Genomic DNA, 21,993 nt, shown 5'->3' on the forward strand with positions numbered 1-21,993 from the left:
ACATTATAACACCTTTCCCTTGCCTTTGAATCTAAACTACTAATTTACCTCATCATGTATCAACCTTCTCCCTCCCACTCTGACTCATCCCCAGCGCTGCACTCGTCATTCTGATATGCTCCCAGTTCCTTGGGTGTCCCATGTTCTCCTTGGACCCCAGGGCTTCGATCATGTGGTTCCCAAGAGGCACTTTCCCCTTCCTTATTGGCTAGCTCATGCTTATTTTTGCACCTGAACTTGGACATCTTCTGGAAATTCTCCACTGACAAGCTTTGCCCTAAAGTACTCCTTGGGGCAGCCAGGACTTCTCAGCACAGCCAGCATTCGTATGATGTTTTCTTCACTTATTATCTCTCTTACCACTTGGAGAGTTGGGAGACCCTGACTGTTCCCGTTCATTCTTCTTATGTACTGTGTTTTACAAGGTGAGTAGGACATCACAGAGCTCAGTAAACATCTGTAGAATGAACGAATTCTGTAAGTGGCACTGAGGAGAGCCACCACTGGCAACGGCAGAAATGTGAGATGGCAGAAAATAAATTTTTATTTTGATTTCTAGGCTGTTTTGCTTTTGATATGAGCATAAGTAGACCTACTTTCTGAAGTAAGTTTTAAAGATATAATATTCAAAGTATGCCAAATCACCTTTGATGAAATATTTAAAGCACTGCGGGATTTGACATTACTACTAAAAAGCTGAAAATCCTGGACCACCAATTTGCAACATGAATGTATGATTCCCTGTCATCTTTCTTAGCATCGGTACCCTGTGTTTCTGTCTCTCAGAGACAAAATGAATCCAAGGCTTCTGAATCTACAGTAAAGAAAACAAAGCTCGTCGACCTCTCTGGATTTAAAAAATTACTGTGATTTTTGGGGGTAGTATCTATTTGAAGGAGACCATAATGGTTATCAGTAGGTAAATGGGCATTAATAACTGAGGGCTGTGATTGGGAAAAGAGCTACCTATTTAATCAGCTTCCACCTTAACCAGGTAGGATGTATGCAGATCCCATGAGGTGATTCTGAAAAGGGTCCCTCGGACTTTTACCAAGTTAGACACACTCCACAAGGTAAACTTTTGCCAACACCTGGTACTCTGGAAGCCTCGTTTGGCTAATGTTTTAGGAAAACCATAGTTGCTAACCCCTGTCTCTTACAAGTCCAAAGTGAACATCACTGTCTTTGCCAGCCTATTTAATACACACCGCACACACTGTCCTCGTCACTGAACCATCCTCATTTCTGTCATCTTCAGTATTTGGAGTGATCACAAGTAGATCTTTTCAAAAGATTTGATAATTTTTGGTTAAACGTCTATGTACATGTATATCATGAATGCTAGACTTGTAAGTGCTATGTCCTCTGGAAGTGAAACAAAATAGAAAAATCCCCATCTTCATTGTGCTCACATTCTAGCAGGAAGAGACGCGAGAAAGAATACGTAGAAGTTATAAGGTGATGAGTGTTTTGAAGAACAATAAAGCAGAGGAGTGTTTGAGGGGTAGTCAGAAAATCCTTGATGAAGTTAAATAAAATTAAAGGCAGTAAAGAAATGTGCCAGGCACAGGTTTGGGGAGAAGGGGAGACCCTGGGCGGAGAGAACAAGTGCGCAAACTCTGAGGCGGCGGGTCTATTGGAGAAGCATCAAGGGGCTAGTGTCGCTGAGAAGGGTATGGGCAGTGAGCTTGGAGATGGTGGGAGCTGCAACAAGGGACCAGATTGAAGGGTGTTGTAACAGCCTAATTTAATCACTAAACGTACCTATATGAAAAGAAGACATTTTTTTCTGGTAGTATACCTTTAAAAAAACCAAGCACTGACCCATACTTCTAAGTATACTGTTCATTTACTACCTCTGCCCACCTTGATTTTGAACCTTACAGGTTTCAGCGGCTGGCCTAGTAAACGTTTCACCCTATTGGCCCACCTATGCCATCTAGTGGTGAACGCTTGCAATTACCAGATTTTCTGACCACTCAGTCAACCCTGGGGGAGGGGCATTGCCCAGAGGAGTGCTTTCAGAATTACAATAGGTGTGAAAAGCTTTCTGAAACCACTACTGGGAAATAAGTCTGTGGTGCACATTGATTCTTCATAGGTTTATGTCAAGACTAAATAAATTTTAAAAAAACTTATAGCAAGAAGTTTTATGAAACATTTCATTTTTCATCAACGGAACCAAGGAAAATTTGAGTTTGAACACTGAAAACCTACGTACAATTGAAGGAACGTGAATGATTACAAATGAAAAGATGAGGAAGATACTGAACAGAAGTTTGGTGTATTCGTGAAACAAAAATAGTTTTAGTATAATAGTAACATTAGATTAATGATTGCGGGGCAGCGAGAGCAGAGGCATTCCAAACCCCGGCTGCAGATTAATGATTGCTGTGTCTTTTAAAATAGGCTAGTTGTTTTATATAGAATTCAATTATATAATAGACTATGCATGATATATTTTTGTTTTAACATGTAGTCTAATTTTTCTTTTTTTCTCCTATTCTATAGTAGTTTTGGCTGACTTTTACAGAAAACATAATTATTTATTACAGTGTTGTCCAACACTGTGGCTATTAAGCTTTAAATTTACGTTAGTTAAAGTTAAATGAAATTTAAAATTCAGTTCTCAGTCTTCCCAGCTGCATTTCAAGTACTCAGTGGCCACATTTGGCCCGTGGCTACCATATTGAACAGTGAAAATCCATTTCCATCGCTGCAGAAAGTTCCTTCAGACAGTGAGGATCTACCATCTTGTCTCCTCAGTAACAGTGATTTACTTAACAATGTGTTTTGATCACCTGCTATATGTTGGGCACCATGCAAGTTCATTATAGCAGATTAAAGAGAAATAAAGGAAAGCATGATCAGTCTCCTAAACAGCAAAATTTAGGCTTTGGAGAGTTTCACACATACAAGCAAAGCATTTAACCAATGTTTTCAATCTATTGTAGAAAGACCCATAATACTTGTATACTCAGTGACTAAGGTATAAGGGGAGGCTTCCCAGAGAATGTTACCATCTAAGATGTGTTTTAAAGATAAATAGGAATTTAAAACAAAACAAAGGAAAAAAGAAGAGCAGAGAGAATTTTAAGTGGAGGATACAGCTCTTGCAAAGTCAGGGAAGTATGAGTTGGTGTGGAATGCTTGGACGTGACAGTTAATTCTGTGAGGCTGATGCACAGGGGAATGAGTGTGAACTGTAACTGGAATGTTAGTTTTGGTCTCACTAGAGGCCCTTTTTCATCACACTGAGCCTAGTTGTCTTTGTCAGGCAGTACTGGAGAACCATGGAAAGGATTTAAGTAGCAAGTTGTGGGGTTAATCTTCATTTTAGACAGAACTCTGTTGAGGTGGCATGAAAATTCGGTTAAGGGGGAAGATACTGGACAATAGTTATCACTTTATATCCAGCTCTTCAGCTCAGAAAGCAAGCATCATCCTTGTCCCCTTGGGTCCTCATTCCCCACATCACTTAGTTTACCTCCTAAATTGACCTCCTGGCCACCTGCTGCTTTTCCTCTTTTGTATAATCATCCTCCCTAAGGCCATCATCATTTCTGGGTGAAAGCCCTGCCTTGGCCTCCTCAGTGGTCTTACCCTACCTACTGCTCTCCCATCTCTTTTACCCACGAAAGGCAAACATCTTAAAATTAAAAATCAACTCTTACTAATCGCTGTTAGAACCCTTCAGTGGCTGCCTATGGGGACCTCCCTATGTAAATTTTGGCCTGTTTTTCCATCCCATTCATTATTCCATACTCCTTATTCTTTTCCCTCTGGCTCCACTGGTCTGGGTTCATCAAGCTCTTCTTTCCTTCCAGGCCTTTGCAAATACTGTTACCTCCTCCCAGAGTGCACTTCACTCAGCTGGTCTCAATTAGGCATCACTTCCTCCAGGAAGCCTTCTTTGGTTCTTCAGCTTTGATATTGAAACAGCAGCCTATACTGTTTGCAGTGTTTATCATACTTGGACTCAAGTAATGGTGTGTTTGTTTGATCTCTACCTCCTCCCAGTAACTGAAAGTTCCATAAGGCAGAGAATGCTTCTTTCAGACCCCATTAGTCCTCCCTCAAACATAGCACATGGTAGGTAAATGCTGAATGAACCAATGGAGTTGTTCCCCTAATTCAAATGGGACAGGATGACTGCCAGGGAAGCAGTGGGGGTAGATTTCTGGTAGGTTAAGAGGAAAAGAAGGGTGAGAAGATGAAAAATATGATGGTTTTAGCTCTGGATACAAGATTGGAGTTGTCACTAACAGCATTAGGAAATACAAGGAGAGGAAACGAGCAGCATTATGGAGGAAAATGATGGGAGTTAAAGTGTATGTAGATTGAGATGTCTTCAAAGCAGCCGGTGAAAATTGCCACTCAGCAGTTGGCTATGCCAGTCCAAAGCCCAGGAAAGACATCTGAAGCAAAGAAACACATAGTTGTTACCACTACGTGACTTGAGGTGGAGGACATATGTCAAGGCTTCACTGCAGCACAGAGAGTGTGGGATCACAAGCCAACTGATCACATTCTAATTGTAGCTCCAACATTTATGAGCTGTTTCTCTTTCCCGCTGTTTCCCCATTACTGGCATTCACCTGGACACCACCTAGCATCTTAGCAGTGACTTCGCCCACCACTGTCTCACCTTTGGGTTTTGCCTTTTCTTCCTGACTGTGCCCCTCTTCTCAGGAGACACTTTCCAGGGACTCCATGGCCACCTGGCAGGAGAGTGGATGGGGTAGCAAGGCCAGGAACACTTGGCTTTTCATGGGCTGAGCCACAGACACAATGGGAGAAGTGGCTCCCAGCGTGCAACCCTAGTGGACAATGTGGGAGTGGGTGGTTGCTGACCCTTGGCTGGTGATGGCTGCTGCATGGCCTAATTTATGTCTCTGCTCTTCTATTCGTGTAATATTAGAGGACAGAGTTCTGCACAGAGGCTGTCTCTATACTCACTTGAGTTTTACCTTTTTTTGTAATGGATTTTATTTTGTGATTTTATAGTTTCAATTTGTAATGGCTCTGTTTCTATTTGGCACCACCTCTCCCAGGCCAGACTTAGTGGCAAATCCAGCCCTTAGGTCCCAGGAAGGGGCCTCGCCAACCTCAGCCCTTCTGCCCCTACAACAGCCCAGGGGGTGACGTGACAGGGGGCGTGGCCTGGCTTCTGACTGGGGAGGCGTGAGGCTCCTTGGCAAGGTGGCTCTTCCCACCCAGTTGTTCGCTGCTACCCTTAGTTTTTTCTCTGAATCCAACATGCAATAAAATGAATGTTTGGAACCCAAAGAAAAAAATTAATTAAGCTCTCTGTGCCTGTTTTCCCTTCTGGTAAATGGGTAGTCTCTACCTCATAAGGTTATTGGGGAGAAGTAAATGAATCCAGGCAGGGAAGACCCTTAATAAGGGCTCTAGTAATGAATATTACTATTATTTTTAACATAGAAAAAGTATATATGTACATATATAAATTATTTTTATTGAGGTAAAGTTGACTTATTAATGTGTTTGAAATGATCTAAGGGAAACATTTAACAATAAAAAAAAGTAAGAAGTAGATCACTCTGTGAACACACAGTGCATGAGATGGAGGAGGAAGGAACGGTCCACGTGCTCTGTGGAGGCCTGAGAGAGACAGTTTTCTGACATCCTTAAGGAAGTATTTCCAAGGAGGAGGCAGAAGTCAAAGTATGAAGTGCTTCAGTGAGTAGTGACTGGAATGAGTGCATCAGGTTAGGAGATCCTTGGTGGGGGAAAGAGAAGACATGTTTTGAAAATGGGGTTGGTAAAAGTTGAATCAGTTGGTAAACCGTCTACCAAGCAAAGATTCCATTAAGTTGGAAACAAATGCCTATGTTTTAATGGGAATTTAGTTTAGGGGAAAATATATATATATATATATATAAACTCAGTGTGAGGGAGATTATCTTAAACAACTCGAGGGAGCACAAAGGATATGCAGGAAGTCAGGAAAAAGGACAGCTACTGAGGAGCCAGGATCCTGGCACCCAGTGCCCTGGATCCTCCGGCAGCTCTGTCACTTTAAACAAGCCTCTGCCCTTGGGGCCTCGGTGTTCTCATCTGGCAAGAATAAGGAGATGGCATTTGTGGTCTTCAGTGTCACTTTCAGTTCTCAAATGCCCATGTGTTTAAACCATTCATCTTATCTTAGGTAATTATAAAGGGAATATTCTTTCAATATTGTAATTCATCAAATTATATTCTTCTCCTATGAATAACTGTAATGTATCCTAATAAGTTCATAAATTTTGACGTAGAATTAGTATTAGTAGAATTATTACTAGTATGGATTAAGTAGTAGATTATCTGCAAAGGAAGAAATTTCTCCCAGGAAGTCACACATGTATATTAGGTACTTACTATTTTAGGTCCTTACTTATTTATTAAATGCAATTATATAACCATATACTAATGTGTTCACTTATTCACTTTTGAGCAACTTCTATGTACCAGATGCACCAGTAGGTGCAAGATACCGAGAGGAGCAGACAAGATCCCAGGCTGGTAGCAAAGGCAAACACTGGAACATACAAGGGCAGTTCCCTGTGAAAAGCACCACAGTACGTGTGTCTAGAGAAGGGACTGAGGTGTTCTTTTATCTGGGACAAAAGTGTCCGGTTGAACACAATATGGACAGAGCTTGTTCTTTTATGAATTCTTTGGCTTTCCATTAAAATATTTCTGGTTTACCCCTGTTATTGTTGACATTCCCTTTAAGTTACTTTCCTCAGTCATTAAATTAAGCTTTTGAAAATAGGAAGGCCAAAAGATCATATCAGATTTTTTTTTTAATTTTTAAGTTATATTTTATTGATCATGCTATTACAGTTGTCCCAATTTCTCCCCCTTTGTCCCCTGCACCCAGCACCCCCCACTCCCTCAGGCAATCCCCTCATTATTGCTCATGTCCATGGGTCATGCATATAAATTCTTTGGCTACTCCATTTCCTATACGGTACTTCACACCCCCATGGCTATTCTGTAACTACGTGTTTGTACTTCTTAATCCCCTCACCTCTCACCCATTGTCCCCCATTCCTCCCTCCCATATGGCAACCATCAAAACACTCCATGTCCACGATTCTGTCTCTACTCTTCTTGTTTGCCTACTTTGTTTTTTAGATTCAATTGTCGATGGTAGGTATTTATTGCCATTTTATTGTTCATAGTTTTGATCTACTTTTTCTTAAGTTGCTTTAATATTTGATATAATAATATTTTGGTGATGAGGAACTCCTTCAGTTTTTTCTTGTCTGGGAAGCTCTTTATCTGCCCTTCAATTTTATATGATATAGTATGATTGTCACTATTGCCCTTGTATAAAGAATTAATGTTATATATTTTTTCCCTTTTGGTTTTATTCCTAATACTTACAGTTAATAAATGTAATATGGCTTTCAGTTTATTGGAGATTATTTTATTATATGACATTCCAAAACATGAATATCAGAAAGATTTTTTTATTTTTATGCTTGAATATAATCTTCAATTTATAGACAAATCTAAATGACTTTTTCAAAAAGCCTATACAATAAGCACTTTCAAAAGAAAGTATGTTTCTGTGAAGATTTTGTAGTTAATGAAATGAAACCTGGTCTTTTGTTTGTTTATTTGTTTATGGAGACATCTCTAACATTCCAGTAAACAATATACTTTAAAGAAAATGAAAGCACTCTACAGTTAGAACAATGCATTTGAGAACTGTTTACTGCCAATATTAAAAAAAATAAGCACTGTTGGATTCAAGTCCCTCTGTTTTAAATTTCAGCACCTTATGAAATATGCCCAGAGGATTATCTGATGTCCATGGTGTGGAAAAGGACGCCAGCGGGTGACTTGGCTTTCAACCAGTGCCCACTGAATGCCACAGGTAAAGTAGGATGACCTACCCAAACTCAAATGATGACCGCCATCCACGAACAGCATGCTCCGTTTGCTTATGAAGTCATGTTTTTATCCTATGCCCATAAATAAGTCTGTGCAACAAGCACATGATGAGACAATTTTAGTGAAGTGCTTCATCAGTGGAGCCAATGAAAAGAGCTGGAAAATCTTGCTGATGCAGTGGTTTCTCAGGATGACTGATACACATTACAAAAATAATCAAAATGACATTTTCACATGCATGCTTTTTTGAAAGCAAGAAAATGTACAGACCCAGTGTTTTAGGCTGCCTCCCAATTATGCAATGCCTTCTAGCATTCCTGTTATAAAGCTTCTCTCTGTTCTTTGTGACTCGCAGGCACCACTAGCAGACGCTGCTCTCTCAGTCTTCATGGAGTGGCCTTCTGGGAACAGCCGAGCTTTGCAAGATGCATATCAAATGAGTACAGACACTTGCAGCATTCAGTAGGTGCAAAGCCAGCTTTAGTACTTGCTCTGTTTATTTTTGCTAATGATCACTGTGTGAGAATTTAACCTTCTGCTGTACAATCAAATCAGGAAGAAAAAAAAAACCTCTGAAAAAAATGCCTAAAGGAAAAAGGGATGTGATAGAAAACTAATTTTTATAAGTCAGTGCTAAACTGTTTGGTTCCTAGGGTGTGGGTTTTGATGGATCCTGCTATTTACATGAAAGAATTCCTTGTCTAATGGCTGAAAGGACTGAGGAAAATCTATTACTGTGTAATCGATAGGAGTAAAACTGTTTATCATGACTGGCACACATCTGTGTTAAAGAGTATATAAGACATTTCAAAATACCATACATTTTTTAATTAAATTCTTTAGCATTTAGTAGCTAGGAATTAATAAAGCTGTTCACTTAGGTATCAAATTTCTCACTTCATTTTGATGTTAAGACATGAACAAAATCCCAGTGTTTTTGCACCAGAGAAAACTAATTACTTGCACTAGATTACATGGGCCAAATTTTCTAAAAATAGCCCCTCTTTTCCCAGAGTATGATGTATGAATATTTTGAGCACAGTTAAACTTTCCTTGGTATATTACAAGTGCAAATCATCCTCATTTGTCAGAGGCTGTTGTCATCTCATCCTAACAGCCAAGAAGAACCCTTTACACAAATAAACATCGTGGGGTTTAGAACAAAATGGGAGCATGAGACAACAGAAAAATGGAGCATTGGAGAGAATGATGTTTAGTTAAGAGCCTTTACATTTTGTTGTGCTTTCGTTTTGTTTTCTTACTGTTACTCACAAATATGTGTACTTCCTTGAGAAAAACAAAATAAGTAACATTCTTGCTTGTGGATGGAGAAGTACCTTATACAATAATAACCCTTATCAATGAAGTAAATGTATTTGATTAACAGAAAAAAAGTACATTTTCAAAAACCTGAAAAACAAATTCTGGCTAATGTTTGCTTACCAAACCAGCAATTGAAGTGATGATTATTTGGCTACGCAGAAACCTTATTTCTGTTATTGTGTATGTTTGTGTGTGTGTGTACACACATATATACATATAAAGGTCTGTCCAGAAAGTATCCAGCCATGTAATATGAATAATAGAGACATTTATTGAAGAAGATACAAGATACAAGAAACATTGTATGTAGGACAATGATGTCTCAGTCCTCTTCAAAGGAGGCACCTTGGGACCTCACACAGTTCTCCCAATCGCCATCAACTGCCCTGTCATATTTTCCTGAATCTCATTGACAGTCTGATATTTCTTCCCTTTCAAAGGTGATTTTGGTTTCTGGAAAAGCCAGAAGTAACAGGGCACCAAACCTGGGCTGCAGAGGGGCTGAATCACCTGTGATTTGATATTTCGCCAAAAACTGCATGAGACGTGATTCGTTAGCAGGTGTGTTGTCACGAAGCTGCCCATCGCCGGTTGCCCCTAGCTGCAGCCTTCTGAATCATCCAATAAATTTCCACAAAGAATGTTCAAGTTTAATGCAAAATTTGATGCAGATTCCTTGCTCTACTCACTCACTCATTTTGAATACAATGACCACATAGTATACATGCTCACTCAATGGCATCTACCACCTCCACTGACTAGTACAGTGAAGTCGTCATTGTTCACACATGCACATTCCAGTCCACTCTCCTTGGGTGCCAGTGCCAGGTTACATCAATGTCATGCAAACCATTCTTGTTATATTAACAACGGTTGGATATTTTTGGTCAGACTTCACATGTAGAGACATACATATATATTCATTTATATTTTATATATATTTATGTATAAATGCACATAAATGTAAATACTAATATACACATCAATGCATGCTGATTACACATGAATACATATCTAATAATGTATAGATTTATATGCATATCAGTAATGATGCTATTAGGCTTCACTGAGACTTATTTCTGTCAAAATAAAAATAATAAAAATAGGGTCAAATGCAGTCAAATAATCATCAATTCAATTACTGACTTGGTTTTGTTGTCAGATTTTTTTAGATACACTTTTCTGGGGAATATACACACATATAATGACAGAATTTCATGATGTAAAATGTAACAATATGAAATGTAAAGGTCCCTTAATTAATAGCTACCAATATTCAGACTGTGTATTTCAGAATTAAATACAACCAAAAACTTTCTTATGTTTAATTTTTAGTGAACTTTTACTCTTCTCCAATTTTACATACTACACTTTTTAAATTTAATCTTAATAATATACATATTCAGATCTTGTTTATTCATGGTAATGAATGACTGGGAATGATTGTACTGATTAAGTAAATCATAAGTCAGTCCTTACAATTTGTTAAAAGTGAATAATACCACATTTTTACAGAAATTATTTTTTACTGTCTCAGTGTTTTATACAGTAATATTTAAATGAGTTTACATTCTGTAAGTGCAGGTCATCCCTTAATAGAGAAACAGAAACATTCTTTGAAATAGAAGAAATGATCTCAAATTGTGAAACCCATAGAAATCAATCAATAATTTGACAGCCATTGGGTATATGCCCTTGTTGACTTGTACACACAAACCAAGAGCATGGTATTCTAGAATGAAAAGCAGCCTCCATGTATTTATCCCCTGAAAAATACCATTTACAAGCTGAGCATTTCCACAAAGTAACTCCAGTCCTCCCAAGAACCTGCAAGTTGGGTAGCCCTGCCTCAGTTTCCATAGAAAGAAACTGAAGACTCACAGAAGAGCAATACACTTAGTGAGACAAAGAGTGAATATTCTGTCCAGGTACAGTTATTCCAAAGCCTAACTCTTTTCTGGAGCTTTTCATTTGAAATCATCTGCCCTACATTTTCTGGTTCTGTGTCCTTTGAAAAAGCCATATGATCTCACTCAAGTCTTGACTGCTATTTGCAAAATGAAATTGTTACCATTATCTTATCATCTCTGGAGGTTTTGAGGAAATGTAGATGACATACTATATGTGAAATGTTATAAAATAGCTATGTAACTATAAAATATTAATACTACAGATATAGAGAATGCATTGAGTTAAAATATATCTTTTTACTTTTATTTTTATATTTCTTTTATTTTTATTATTATTGTTATCCTATTACAGTTGTCCCAATTTTCTCCATTTGCCCTCCTCCTCCCAGCCTACTCCTGTTCCCACAGTCAATTCCCACACTGTTGTCCATGCCCCTTGCCCTTCTTTCAGCCCTTATCCCTCTTCCCACTTCCTTCTGGCAGTTGTCAGTCTGTTCCATGTTTCCATGTCTCTGGGTTGCTCATTAGTTTATTTTGTTCATTAGATTCCTCTTATAACTGAGCTTACATGGTATTTGTCTCTTACCATCTAGCTTCTTTCACTTAGCATAATAGTCTCCAGTTCCATCCTTATTGCCACAAAAGGTGGGAATTCCTTCCTTCTGCTGCACAGTATTTCATTGTGTAAATGTACCACGGTTTTTGATCGACTCATCTACTGATGGGCACTTAGGCTGTTTCCAGCACTTGGCTCTTGTATGTAGTACATCTATGAACATTGGGGTGCATAAGTTCTTTTGAATTGGTGTGTTAGAATTCCTAGGGTATATTCCCAGCAGTGGAATTGCTGGGTCAAAAGGCTATTCCATTTTTACATTTCTGAGGAAATTCTGTACTGTTTTCCACAGTGGCTGCACCAGTCTGCATTCCCACCAACAGTGCCCTAGGATTCCCTTTTCTCCACAATCTCACCAGCAATTGTTGTTTGTTGATTTATTTATGATGGCCATTCTGATAGGTGTGAGGTGATATCTCATTGTGGTTTTATTTTGCATCTCTGATTAAATATTTTATATTTTACAGTGTGCTCACCCCACTAATATTTTTTACTATATTTCTCTTAACCTTCTTCCCCACCCTCAACACCCCTCCTCTCTGGCAATCATCTCTTTGATCTCTGTTTCTGTGAGTCTGTTTTTATTTTGTTTTGTTTGTTCATTAGTTTTGATTTTTTAGATTCCATACACAAATGAAATCATATGATATAAAAATATTATATCAATAAGAATATAATTTTAGAACTCAATGTATTATTAACTTGAACTCTACATCTAAACAATACAGATATATGTGGATGGATGGATAGATGGATGGATGGATGGATATATGGATAATGTTGCTGTCACATATATTTTTACTAAAACCACATAAAGAAATATAGACATGCCTATACATGCTTACATACACACATCTGGTGTTGGCCTAGGGATCATGATCTTCTCCTTTACCATTATCTATTTAAGATAGCCAGATGTTCCAGGAATTATAAAACCCCTTTGTGCCTTAAAGAATGCTTACCTAATGCATTGACTTTATCATATATACTCTAAAATAGTCAACTGTAGACAGCAATGAAATCAACTTCCCTGCATGCTCTTACTCCTGCTGGTTTCCACGCTTCGTCTGAGTAGCAAAGCTAGACAGTGCTTGTGATAAGGAAGCATTCGGATTCCCACCGATTATTGCATTACTTTGAAGACTGTGCATCTTCTCTCTAGTAGAATTCATAATCTCACAATTTAATTTTTCTGTTTTCCTTGAGGGATTTCATTACTTGTACCTCTATATTCATTAAGCTTATTAAGTGTTAATTGGTACTTACTTCAGAGAATTATTTAAAATAGATCTGGCTTTTCCAACTCTTTTACATATAATTACATATAATTACAATATATGTGCATATGTATATAGATTAAAATATTTATGTACTCGTTTTTATTAATACATAATAATAGACTAAGTTTGAAATAACATTTATCATCAGTGAACAGTTGAATGTGTTCTATGAACTCTCATAATTATAAATCTATTTAAGATAGCCAGATGCAGTCATTAATCGATGTAACATACCAAATCATTAATCTATTGTCTTGACATCTCGTCTGAATTCTTTGAGGACGGAAACCATGATATTTTAATCTTTATTTCTCTAGTGCCTAACATAACGCTGACATAAACTAGAGATTCTGTGTGGCCTTGTGTAAAGAATGTCTCCTCCACTTTTCTTATCAGTGGGAGGACACCTGCAGCGGGAGGTTTCTGAGAAGGTGATACACCAGACTTATAGTTTTGAATATTAACCAATTGAATGTAATAACTATTACCCCTCATGTGAAAATTTCCTGGCTAAAGGAATGAGAAATGTGGAGTGATTGATGACATTACTTTATGAAACTATTTGGCAATTAAATAAAAATTTTAATAAGCTAATAATTCTGAAGTTTGTTTGGAAACCTAATAAGATATAAAATTAAACACCATGTTCCAACTTTGTTTATAAAAAAGACAAGCAGCAAACAAACACACACAAAAAAATTGAGGATAGAGACATAAAGTGTTAGATGTAGTGGGATTATTAGAAATTTTATATTTTCTACAATGTTAATATTTCTATACTCCGGGATATTTTCTAAATTCTTTACAGACTAGGTAGAAATAATTTCAGAACCTGTTGTGAACTAGGCACAGTAGTTAGACAAATTAAGTATACTTGTTATAATACTTATAAAGCTATTTAGAGAAAATGGCTGAATTCTGTGGCCTAGTGGGCCAGCCTTCCCTGGAATTAAATAGACCTATCTTGGTTCTGATACAATCGGACAATCACGGGCTGCTCCTCCTCCTCACCCTCCCCCCCCCTCACTCTCTCTGCCTCCCCGTCCCTTTTACACACACACAAACACACACAGAGTGGCAGACCAGGTAGAACCGGCAGAGCGCATGCCCTTTGCAGGTAGACAGCTCTCTAAAGCCAAAGGAGTTGAACTGGGTATACAGTGCTTCCTCCTGAATTCATTAGACAGTAAGTCACCCCTTCCCCGGAGTGGAGAGAGTAATGGGAGAGAAAAAAATCTAAGCTGTTTCTCTAATAACAGAAAGTCCTTCATATGGAAATATGAATAGTTGGGTATGAACGTTCCCTTTTAAGTTGTTGTTCCTTAAAACCTCTGTTTCTGTATTCAAACTTCAGTTTAACAAACATTTTAAGAACAGAAGTTTGGGGCCCTGGCTGGTGCAGCTCGGTGGATTGAGCACAGGCTGCAAACCGAAGGGTTGCCCATTCGATTCCCAGTCAGGGCACATGCCTGGGCTGCAGGCCAGGTCCTCAGTGGGGGCCACGTGAAAGGCAACAACGCGTTGATGTTTCTCTCCCTCTCTTTCTCCCTCCCTTCCCTTCTGTCTAAATAAAAACTAAAAAAAAAAAGTTGGAACAGTACTCTATCTAGTCATCAGAAGTTTAACTCTGTGGGAAGGAATGTCAAAGAGCTTGAATCCTGGTTTAAGGTCTTTGTTTTTCCTGTTTTCCTCTACTTTTATGGTGGTTCATTAGGGGAGAGAGAGAGATAAACATAGCAATTGATAGCTGGGGGTGGAGGGGGAAAGGACAGGAGGAAAGGAGAGAGACAGAGAGAGAAACAGAGGCAGAGAATAGGTTTGCTTTATTGTTTTCCTCATTGTTCCTACCTTTTGGGTGAATTTTCCTTCATTGCAATAAAACCATGTATCACACACACTTTTTCGGCTACCACCTCATTGCACAAAACCAAGCACATTACCTAAATTATGAGGGTAACACATTTTAGTACTGCAGCTTAGTTAGAAGAAAACAATAGCCACCATAGTTTTGTTTACAACAAATACTTATTGAGCCAAAAAATATCAAAGTCTTTTATTTTTTAATGAGCAATTAAGAATCAAAGAACCTAATATTTTGGTCCAGCAGCAGATGATTTCAATTTTGAAATATGCATCAATTAAGTTGAGGTAAGTGTGCCTGAGAGACAGGAGTTACTTTTTCTGCAAGTTTTCTGTGATGAAATATGGCTGGTAAACAGCATGTAATGGGTAAAGCTGGGAGAAAAAGCTAAATCAGTAGTTTCTTAATCCCGGCTGACCATTATAATCACATCAGAGTTCTTAAAATGTACCAATGGGAGGTCACTCAAGGCCAATTAAATGGAGTCATTACTAGCCCATACCAGTTGTTACCATAGTACACATTCAATAAATCGGAGTTATTATCATTACTAATCATAACATTAGTTTGGCATCCATATGCATGTGTTTCTAATTGCATGGCCCTCTCATGGGATAATGTGTCTACGCATGTTTTAAGTGTACAAGGTGTAGTACTGGATTGCCTTTTTCGTCTTGTTGCCAGATTTCAAAAGTTCATCAGGTTCCTCACAGAGTTCAAGTATTCGTCGCAAACTCATCAATGCCAAAGAAAAGCTGAAAAACATTACTTTCTTTAAAATGGACAGAATCCTCACAGTTTTATTCAGGATCACAAGTTATGGTTTTGGAGATCTGAGTGGAACATCACAGTTCCAAAGATTTTTAACATGCAATCCTGAATTAAAGTATGAGTTCACTGATTCTTCAGCAAATGATAATACCTCACATTTATTGAATGCTATCTGCACTGAAGGAGCTAATGGATATATATATATATATATATATATATATATATATATATATATATATATATATAATTTGGAAGGAAGGTGTTAATTAGGTCTTGATATTCTAAATAGTTCATATATCAAAGTTCACAGTATATGACAAGGACAAGATAAATATTGTAGACTTTACACACCATATGGTGTCTGTCGTAACTACTTAACTCTGCTGTTGTAGCAAAAAGGACAGCCATGGACTGCACGTGAGCAAGACTGTGTTCAAAAGAATCTTTATGCAAATGCAGGCAATGGGGTTGGGATTTGGCCCACAAGCTGTGTGTGGGTCACTAACACTTGGTCTAGAATATGCATTCTTTAAAGGTTATTTTAAAGATTTCAACTCTTTTTAAATTTTCCATCCAAACAATGCACAGAGTCTATTTTGTCTTTTTTCCTTTCTGTTTTTGTTAAAATTTTAACCATAGTCATTTTAAATACCTTGTCAGGTAAATCCAATATCTGGATAATCTGTGAAGTGGCTTTTGTTTTGTCAGTCACATCATCTGGCAGACCTAGTAATTGTCCATTGACTGTCAGACATTGTGTATAAAAAAACGTCGGGTCTTTAGACAATGTTCACGTCCGCCAAAAAGCATTCCTTCCTTCCTGCCTTCCTTGATTGTCCAAATATAGTGAGAGCTGATACTTTAATGCAGTCAATAATGGGTCTGGGTCAAGGCCATTTTGCAGTCTTAGTAAGAAAGCGTTTGCTTAACTCCCCTTTCCCACCGAACCTTTTGGATGGACAGCCTATGTGTGCCCATCCTACCAACACTGAGACACTGTGGAGATTCAGCTCTGCCTTTCAGAAGGTCCCAGTTCAGTGCCCCCGCTTTCTGCCCAGGTAACTTCAAATACACCATATATCTTGAGGGGAAGGTCAGCTGGCTGCTTAAAGCTGGACTCTTTTCTGGCTAGGCATTTATCTTTAAATTCCTACTTAAAGGATGGAGAAAATTGCATGCTGCCTTTTAGAAGTTTTCATTCTAACTCCTAAGCTTCAACATAGTTCAAAAACTCAAGAATGTCTCCTGGAGAAAAGTCCCAGCAAGATTTTTAGAGACTCTTAAATTTCAAATATATTTCTCCTTCCCTGGGCCACCAAAAAAGATTAATTTCTCTTTCTGCCCTAGAGGGCTTCTGCTGGGGCCACACCTTCTCCTAACTTCTTGCCCAGATTTGGCAAATATTCCCAAAGGGGGGAAAAAAAGAAAGAAAGAAATTGGCTGAACTTGTTGGCATACCTCAGGAAGGATCTCCTCTTTCTGGGAATTTATGTCATTCATAGATCTCTGGTTCTTTAAAAAGTATGATTTTCTGTAATTTATATATATATTTTTAATTGTGTTGGCAAAAGCATCGGCCTTACATGAATTGAATTAGTACACTGTACTAAACCAATACATTTCAACTTTATTATAAAAAACAATCTTTATGTTCGTATAATAATACTTCCCAGGACATTTTAAGGGAGTCTATTTTATAGATATATAATACTTCTAACAGTTTTGCTTATTTTTTCTCTTTTTAAAAAAGATCTCACAACATATTACTGATTATAATAAAAGCCCAGGAGATTTTTAAGCTTCTCTGAGATATGTATTTAGTGTGACTAAATAGAAGAAATGGTAGTTAGTTTTAGCCATTAAAATTCACTGACTTGGAACTTATTCATAGGATGATTTAACACAATATACTTGTACAGAAAATTATATTTTGGCAAATGCCAACAGAAAAAATACTATAAAGGAAAGCATATAATATTGTTCAATCATTCACCCTTCCATTCATCGACCCATTAACATAACTCTGTGCAACACAGTGCAAGGACCTGAGGGCACAACTTAAATGTGATACACACAACAAATACAAAATAGATGAGAAAAGAGATAAAATAATTACAAATTGTGATATATGTTTTATAAACATATGCATGTTGAATAAAATTAACAAAGTGCCACCATAGGGGGTGATGTTTGGGCACTGCTTTAGATTAAAAAGTCAGCAAGGTCTCTATGAGGAAATGACCTTTAAAATCGTGACCTGAAGGATGAGGTGGATGTAGACATGCAAAGAGTGGAGAGAATGAGTTTGCCGGGGAATGAGAGTAGATTTCATTTAGAGAGAATAGCATATGAATAACCTTGAGGTCTTTGAGGAAGTGAAAGATGATCCAGTGACCAGAGTCACAACAAGAAAGAGATTGTGCTAAGATGAGTTTGGAAAAATAGGCAGGGAAAAAATACTCTGTACCTTGAAGGCTTTGCTAGGAGTTTGGATTTTAGTCTTAGTGCAAAGGGAAGCTATTGACAGTAGAGGATTGATGTGATTCAACACATTAAAAAGGGTCATATGACTCTTCTAAGGGAAATAGACCCTAAGGTAGCCGGACTGGAACCTCTGAAGCCTGCTACAGTAATCCCAATGAGAGATGATGGTGTCCTTTATTAAGGTTGAGTGAGTGTGTTTGGCCGATAGTGATGTCATTGTCTGAAATAAGGAAGGGAAGGCAAGGAGGAGTAGCTTGAGGCAGGTGTGTTTGGGGGTTGCAGAAGGTGATATTGTACTGAGGTTTGAAAAAAAGAACTAAGAGTGAAGTTCATCAGTTTAGTTGTGGTTTTTCTCCAGTCAAGTTGAGCTAGTTGGATGCAGGTAAAAAAAAAAAAAAAACATTTGGTAGAGCCAAAATGTTTTCTGAAGTCCAGAATTGTCAGCAGTACCCAGGAGCTTGTTAGAAATGTAGAAAACCAGATGCCCTCTGAGACCTACCTAGTCAGAAGCTTCATTTTGAAAAGTTCCCTTTGAAATCCAAATGCACGTTAGAGTTTAAGAAGCACGTGGCAGCCCCGGCCGGTGACGCAGCTGGTGGAGCATCTTCCCGTACACCAAAGGTTGGGGGACAATCCCCAGTCAGGGTGTATATGGGAGGCAACTGATCAACATTTCTCTCTCACAACAATCTCTCTCTCTCTCTTTTTTTCTCTCTCCCCCTCTCTCCCTCCCCCCTCACATCCTCTCCCTCCCTTCCTTTCCCTCTAAAATCAATAAACATCCTGGAGTGAGGATTTTTTTTAAAAAAAAAGAAGCCTGTGGCAGATTTTCTATATGGTTGAAGTTTTGGTGGATGAATGCAAAGAAGTAAAATGGAAAAACATTTAAAAGAAACTACAAATTTTAAAAATTAAATTTTTGGTGGACAAATACAAAGTAGTTACATGAGCGATAGCCAGCTCCATATCATTATAAGACATATTGTACTATTATTGTGAGGGAATGTCTCATTTTCCTCTCCTAGTTCCGTGGGAGGATTGCATCTCTCACGCCCTGAAGGCGGGTGCCCGTTTTGGCTAGGCATCCACATGTGCTCGTTGGTTGTGTGTGGAAGTGATCTTTGTGTGCCAGGCCTAAGAATGCCATTGCCAGTACCAACTCTTTTATCCGGTCTCATCCTCAACCCACGAATGACGATGACACACACTGCGTCCCTGATGACCTGGGCTGGGTGTGTACTGTGAGCTGAGAAGTAAATCTTTGTTATTTTTAGGCACTGAGATTTTGACGTTGCTTGTTAATGCAACATAACCTATCACATTTTAACTGATGCAATATCCCTAGAAGTAGAAAAACTCAAGTGATGGAGGTAGAATTGAAAAAGTCTTAGAGAAATACCAGATTACTTAATGTTCTGCCTCCCATTGAGAAGGTTCTGGAAAGCTCGGGTCGTAGTCTATGACCAATCTGCTTTGAGCTCCTGGGGAATGCTCCAGTTCCATCACCTCACCCAGAATATTAATAACTTCCAGACTTGTTTGATGTCAGGAAAAGAATTTTCACCAACCTAGGTCCTTTGCTTAGGAATTGTATTTCTGACTAATTCTAGCCAAAAACTCTGAAATTAAAGCTATTCTAGAATTTACTGGGTAGGTAAATTTCTTTGCTGTCATTCTTATTTTGGAATTTCTAGACTTCCCAGGGAAATAAATACAGTGTACCTGATTCAGTTTTTTAAATCAATTTTCTCCATGACTCAGTTTATTCTCAGAACAATACCTTACAATCCTCACTTCAGGAATTGCTTGGGCAAAAAACCGGGATACCTAATGCCCTATGGCCAAATGCTGTTTATCCTAGGCTTTGTGCAATACACATATAAGTTATGCAGGTGAATTACGGACTAAATCCACCCCGTAGTGTTGTCTCTAGACAAGAATTTTCCCTCAGACTTAAACTCCTAGCCCTCGGACAGGTCTGTGATGAACACAGGTTCTATATTTCAAATATAAGGAAAATTGAGAACCATTTATGTATTAGAACAAAGGGTACACTTTCTTTTGCATACAGAGTGATATCTTTCCTGGAGATACCAGATACCTTTGTAAATAATTTCATATCATCAACAAGTGAGTGACTGATCTTAGAAAATGAGTTTTGAACTGAAGCAAAGATGTATATTTAGATTATTGCTTTATGAAAAGAAGTTTCTTATATAATTATCTTTTAATTAAAACCACTGAGAACTGTGAGAGCCTTTAATATACCTTACAGATGGCCTGTAGGAGTTGATGCTAAAAATAATATACAGATGTATCATGTTTAAACTGTGTCTTTGCACAGAATGACTACGATAAACCTAGGGGTCACATAATAGAGGCAACCGTAACTGGCAGTAGGAGGCATAAAGTGAAAGACAAAGGTTATTTAAGAAACACACAAGCTCTTTAAACCATGGCCCTCACTGTATCTCTCTATGTAAACAGCGAGGAGACTTAACCCACAACTATAAACAGCCACTATTTTTAGACATCAGTTTCTTTCTTTCAGGGGTGATCTTGTCAACAGTATTAAATGTGAATGACACAGAAACTTTTAAGACTTTTCCTTTGGAGCAGAAATAGTCACTGAATACTGCAATGTGAGCAGACATGTCACTAACAATTATAATTTTAAAGGAAATATTTAAATTATTAAACCTCTCTGAGCTATTTTAGTGACTAAAATTGAGAGAATTACAAAATATAACCCAAGGGAAGTAGACTCCTTGATGTATTCTGGGAGATTTTTCTGTCTACTTGAAGAAAACTACCTACCAAATTTTTATATAGGTACAGGTAAATGGCTTTAGAAAGGTTCACACATTATATTCCAAAATAATGACCACTACTCAAATAATGGGCAACACCTCAACAGCCCGGCAAGTTGCTGCAAATCTCCTGTTTCTCATGCTCTTTTTTTCATCTGAAAAAGATTTAATGACTCCTTAAAACTAATACCGTTGAAAATTATTTTTAAATGTTTAAGCATCTTGACAGTTTCTAACAAAAGCCCTACATGAAACCCGAGTTGAGCAGGTGGTGGTTAAGAGCATAGATTCTGGAATCAAACTGTTGGAGCTGAAATCTTGGTAGAGTTTAGGAGCTACGCAGTTCTGGGGACCACAGTCCACCTCACTGAGTCTGTGCTACTTCTTCATCTGCCAACTGGGAACCATCATGATGCCTCCTGCGGTTCTTTTAAAACCCAGGTGAGGTGACTCATGTAGAACACTTAGTCCCACGATCACCGTATAATAGGCGCCTGACAAGTACTATGTCACTATTGTCATTGTTGTTATTTTTTGAAAGGTAGCAATTTTATAACTATAACTGTAGACATTTAACATTTCTGAAATAATTTTCCTATTTATGTTAATAGGTCATCTTTTAAAAGGCAATTCTGTCAGGAAATGTAAAAGTTCTTTAATTATTATTACATATATCTTTGTTTTGAATAATAGTGAGCTGCTACATTTTGTTAACTTTTGAGGATAATTGTTAGAGAAGGAAAAAAATTTCTTCTGTAGTTTCGGTTTAATTTAGTATGCACTTTGAGAAAATACCATTGTGGGTCAGAAAATGATCTAGAAATTCCAGGGGAAACAAAGATGAATAAGAAGTTACAGGCTCTTTAAGAGCTTAAGGCCTAGTAGAACAGATAAGTACACAAACACTATACTAATGTAAGCGACGGGAAAGTTTACTTCTATGAGGTTTGAAAGTAGAGGTCATATCAGGCTTTTGAGTTATTTGAAAAGAATTGAGGAAGGAGAAAGGAAGAATAACGAAAGTATCTGG

At 37.9% G+C, this 21,993-nt stretch overlaps 1 protein-coding gene across 2 annotated transcripts in view; it reads left to right on the forward strand.

The window, feature by feature from the left end:
• The window catches only part of ADGRB3 (adhesion G protein-coupled receptor B3), a 693,569-nt gene that overhangs the window by 285,790 nt on the left and 385,786 nt on the right, over positions 1-21,993 (forward strand). For both annotated transcript variants that reach the window (XM_053914265.1, XM_053914266.1), the window contains exons 7-8: positions 7,790-7,891; positions 8,264-8,370. In XM_053914265.1, the coding sequence (XP_053770240.1) occupies positions 7,790-7,891; positions 8,264-8,370 (209 nt within the window). The remainder of the gene's footprint in view (positions 1-7,789; positions 7,892-8,263; positions 8,371-21,993) is intronic.

This window comes from Desmodus rotundus, chromosome 11, assembly GCF_022682495.2.
Source record: "Desmodus rotundus isolate HL8 chromosome 11, HLdesRot8A.1, whole genome shotgun sequence".
NCBI classification, from domain to species: Eukaryota; Metazoa; Chordata; class Mammalia; order Chiroptera; family Phyllostomidae; genus Desmodus; species Desmodus rotundus.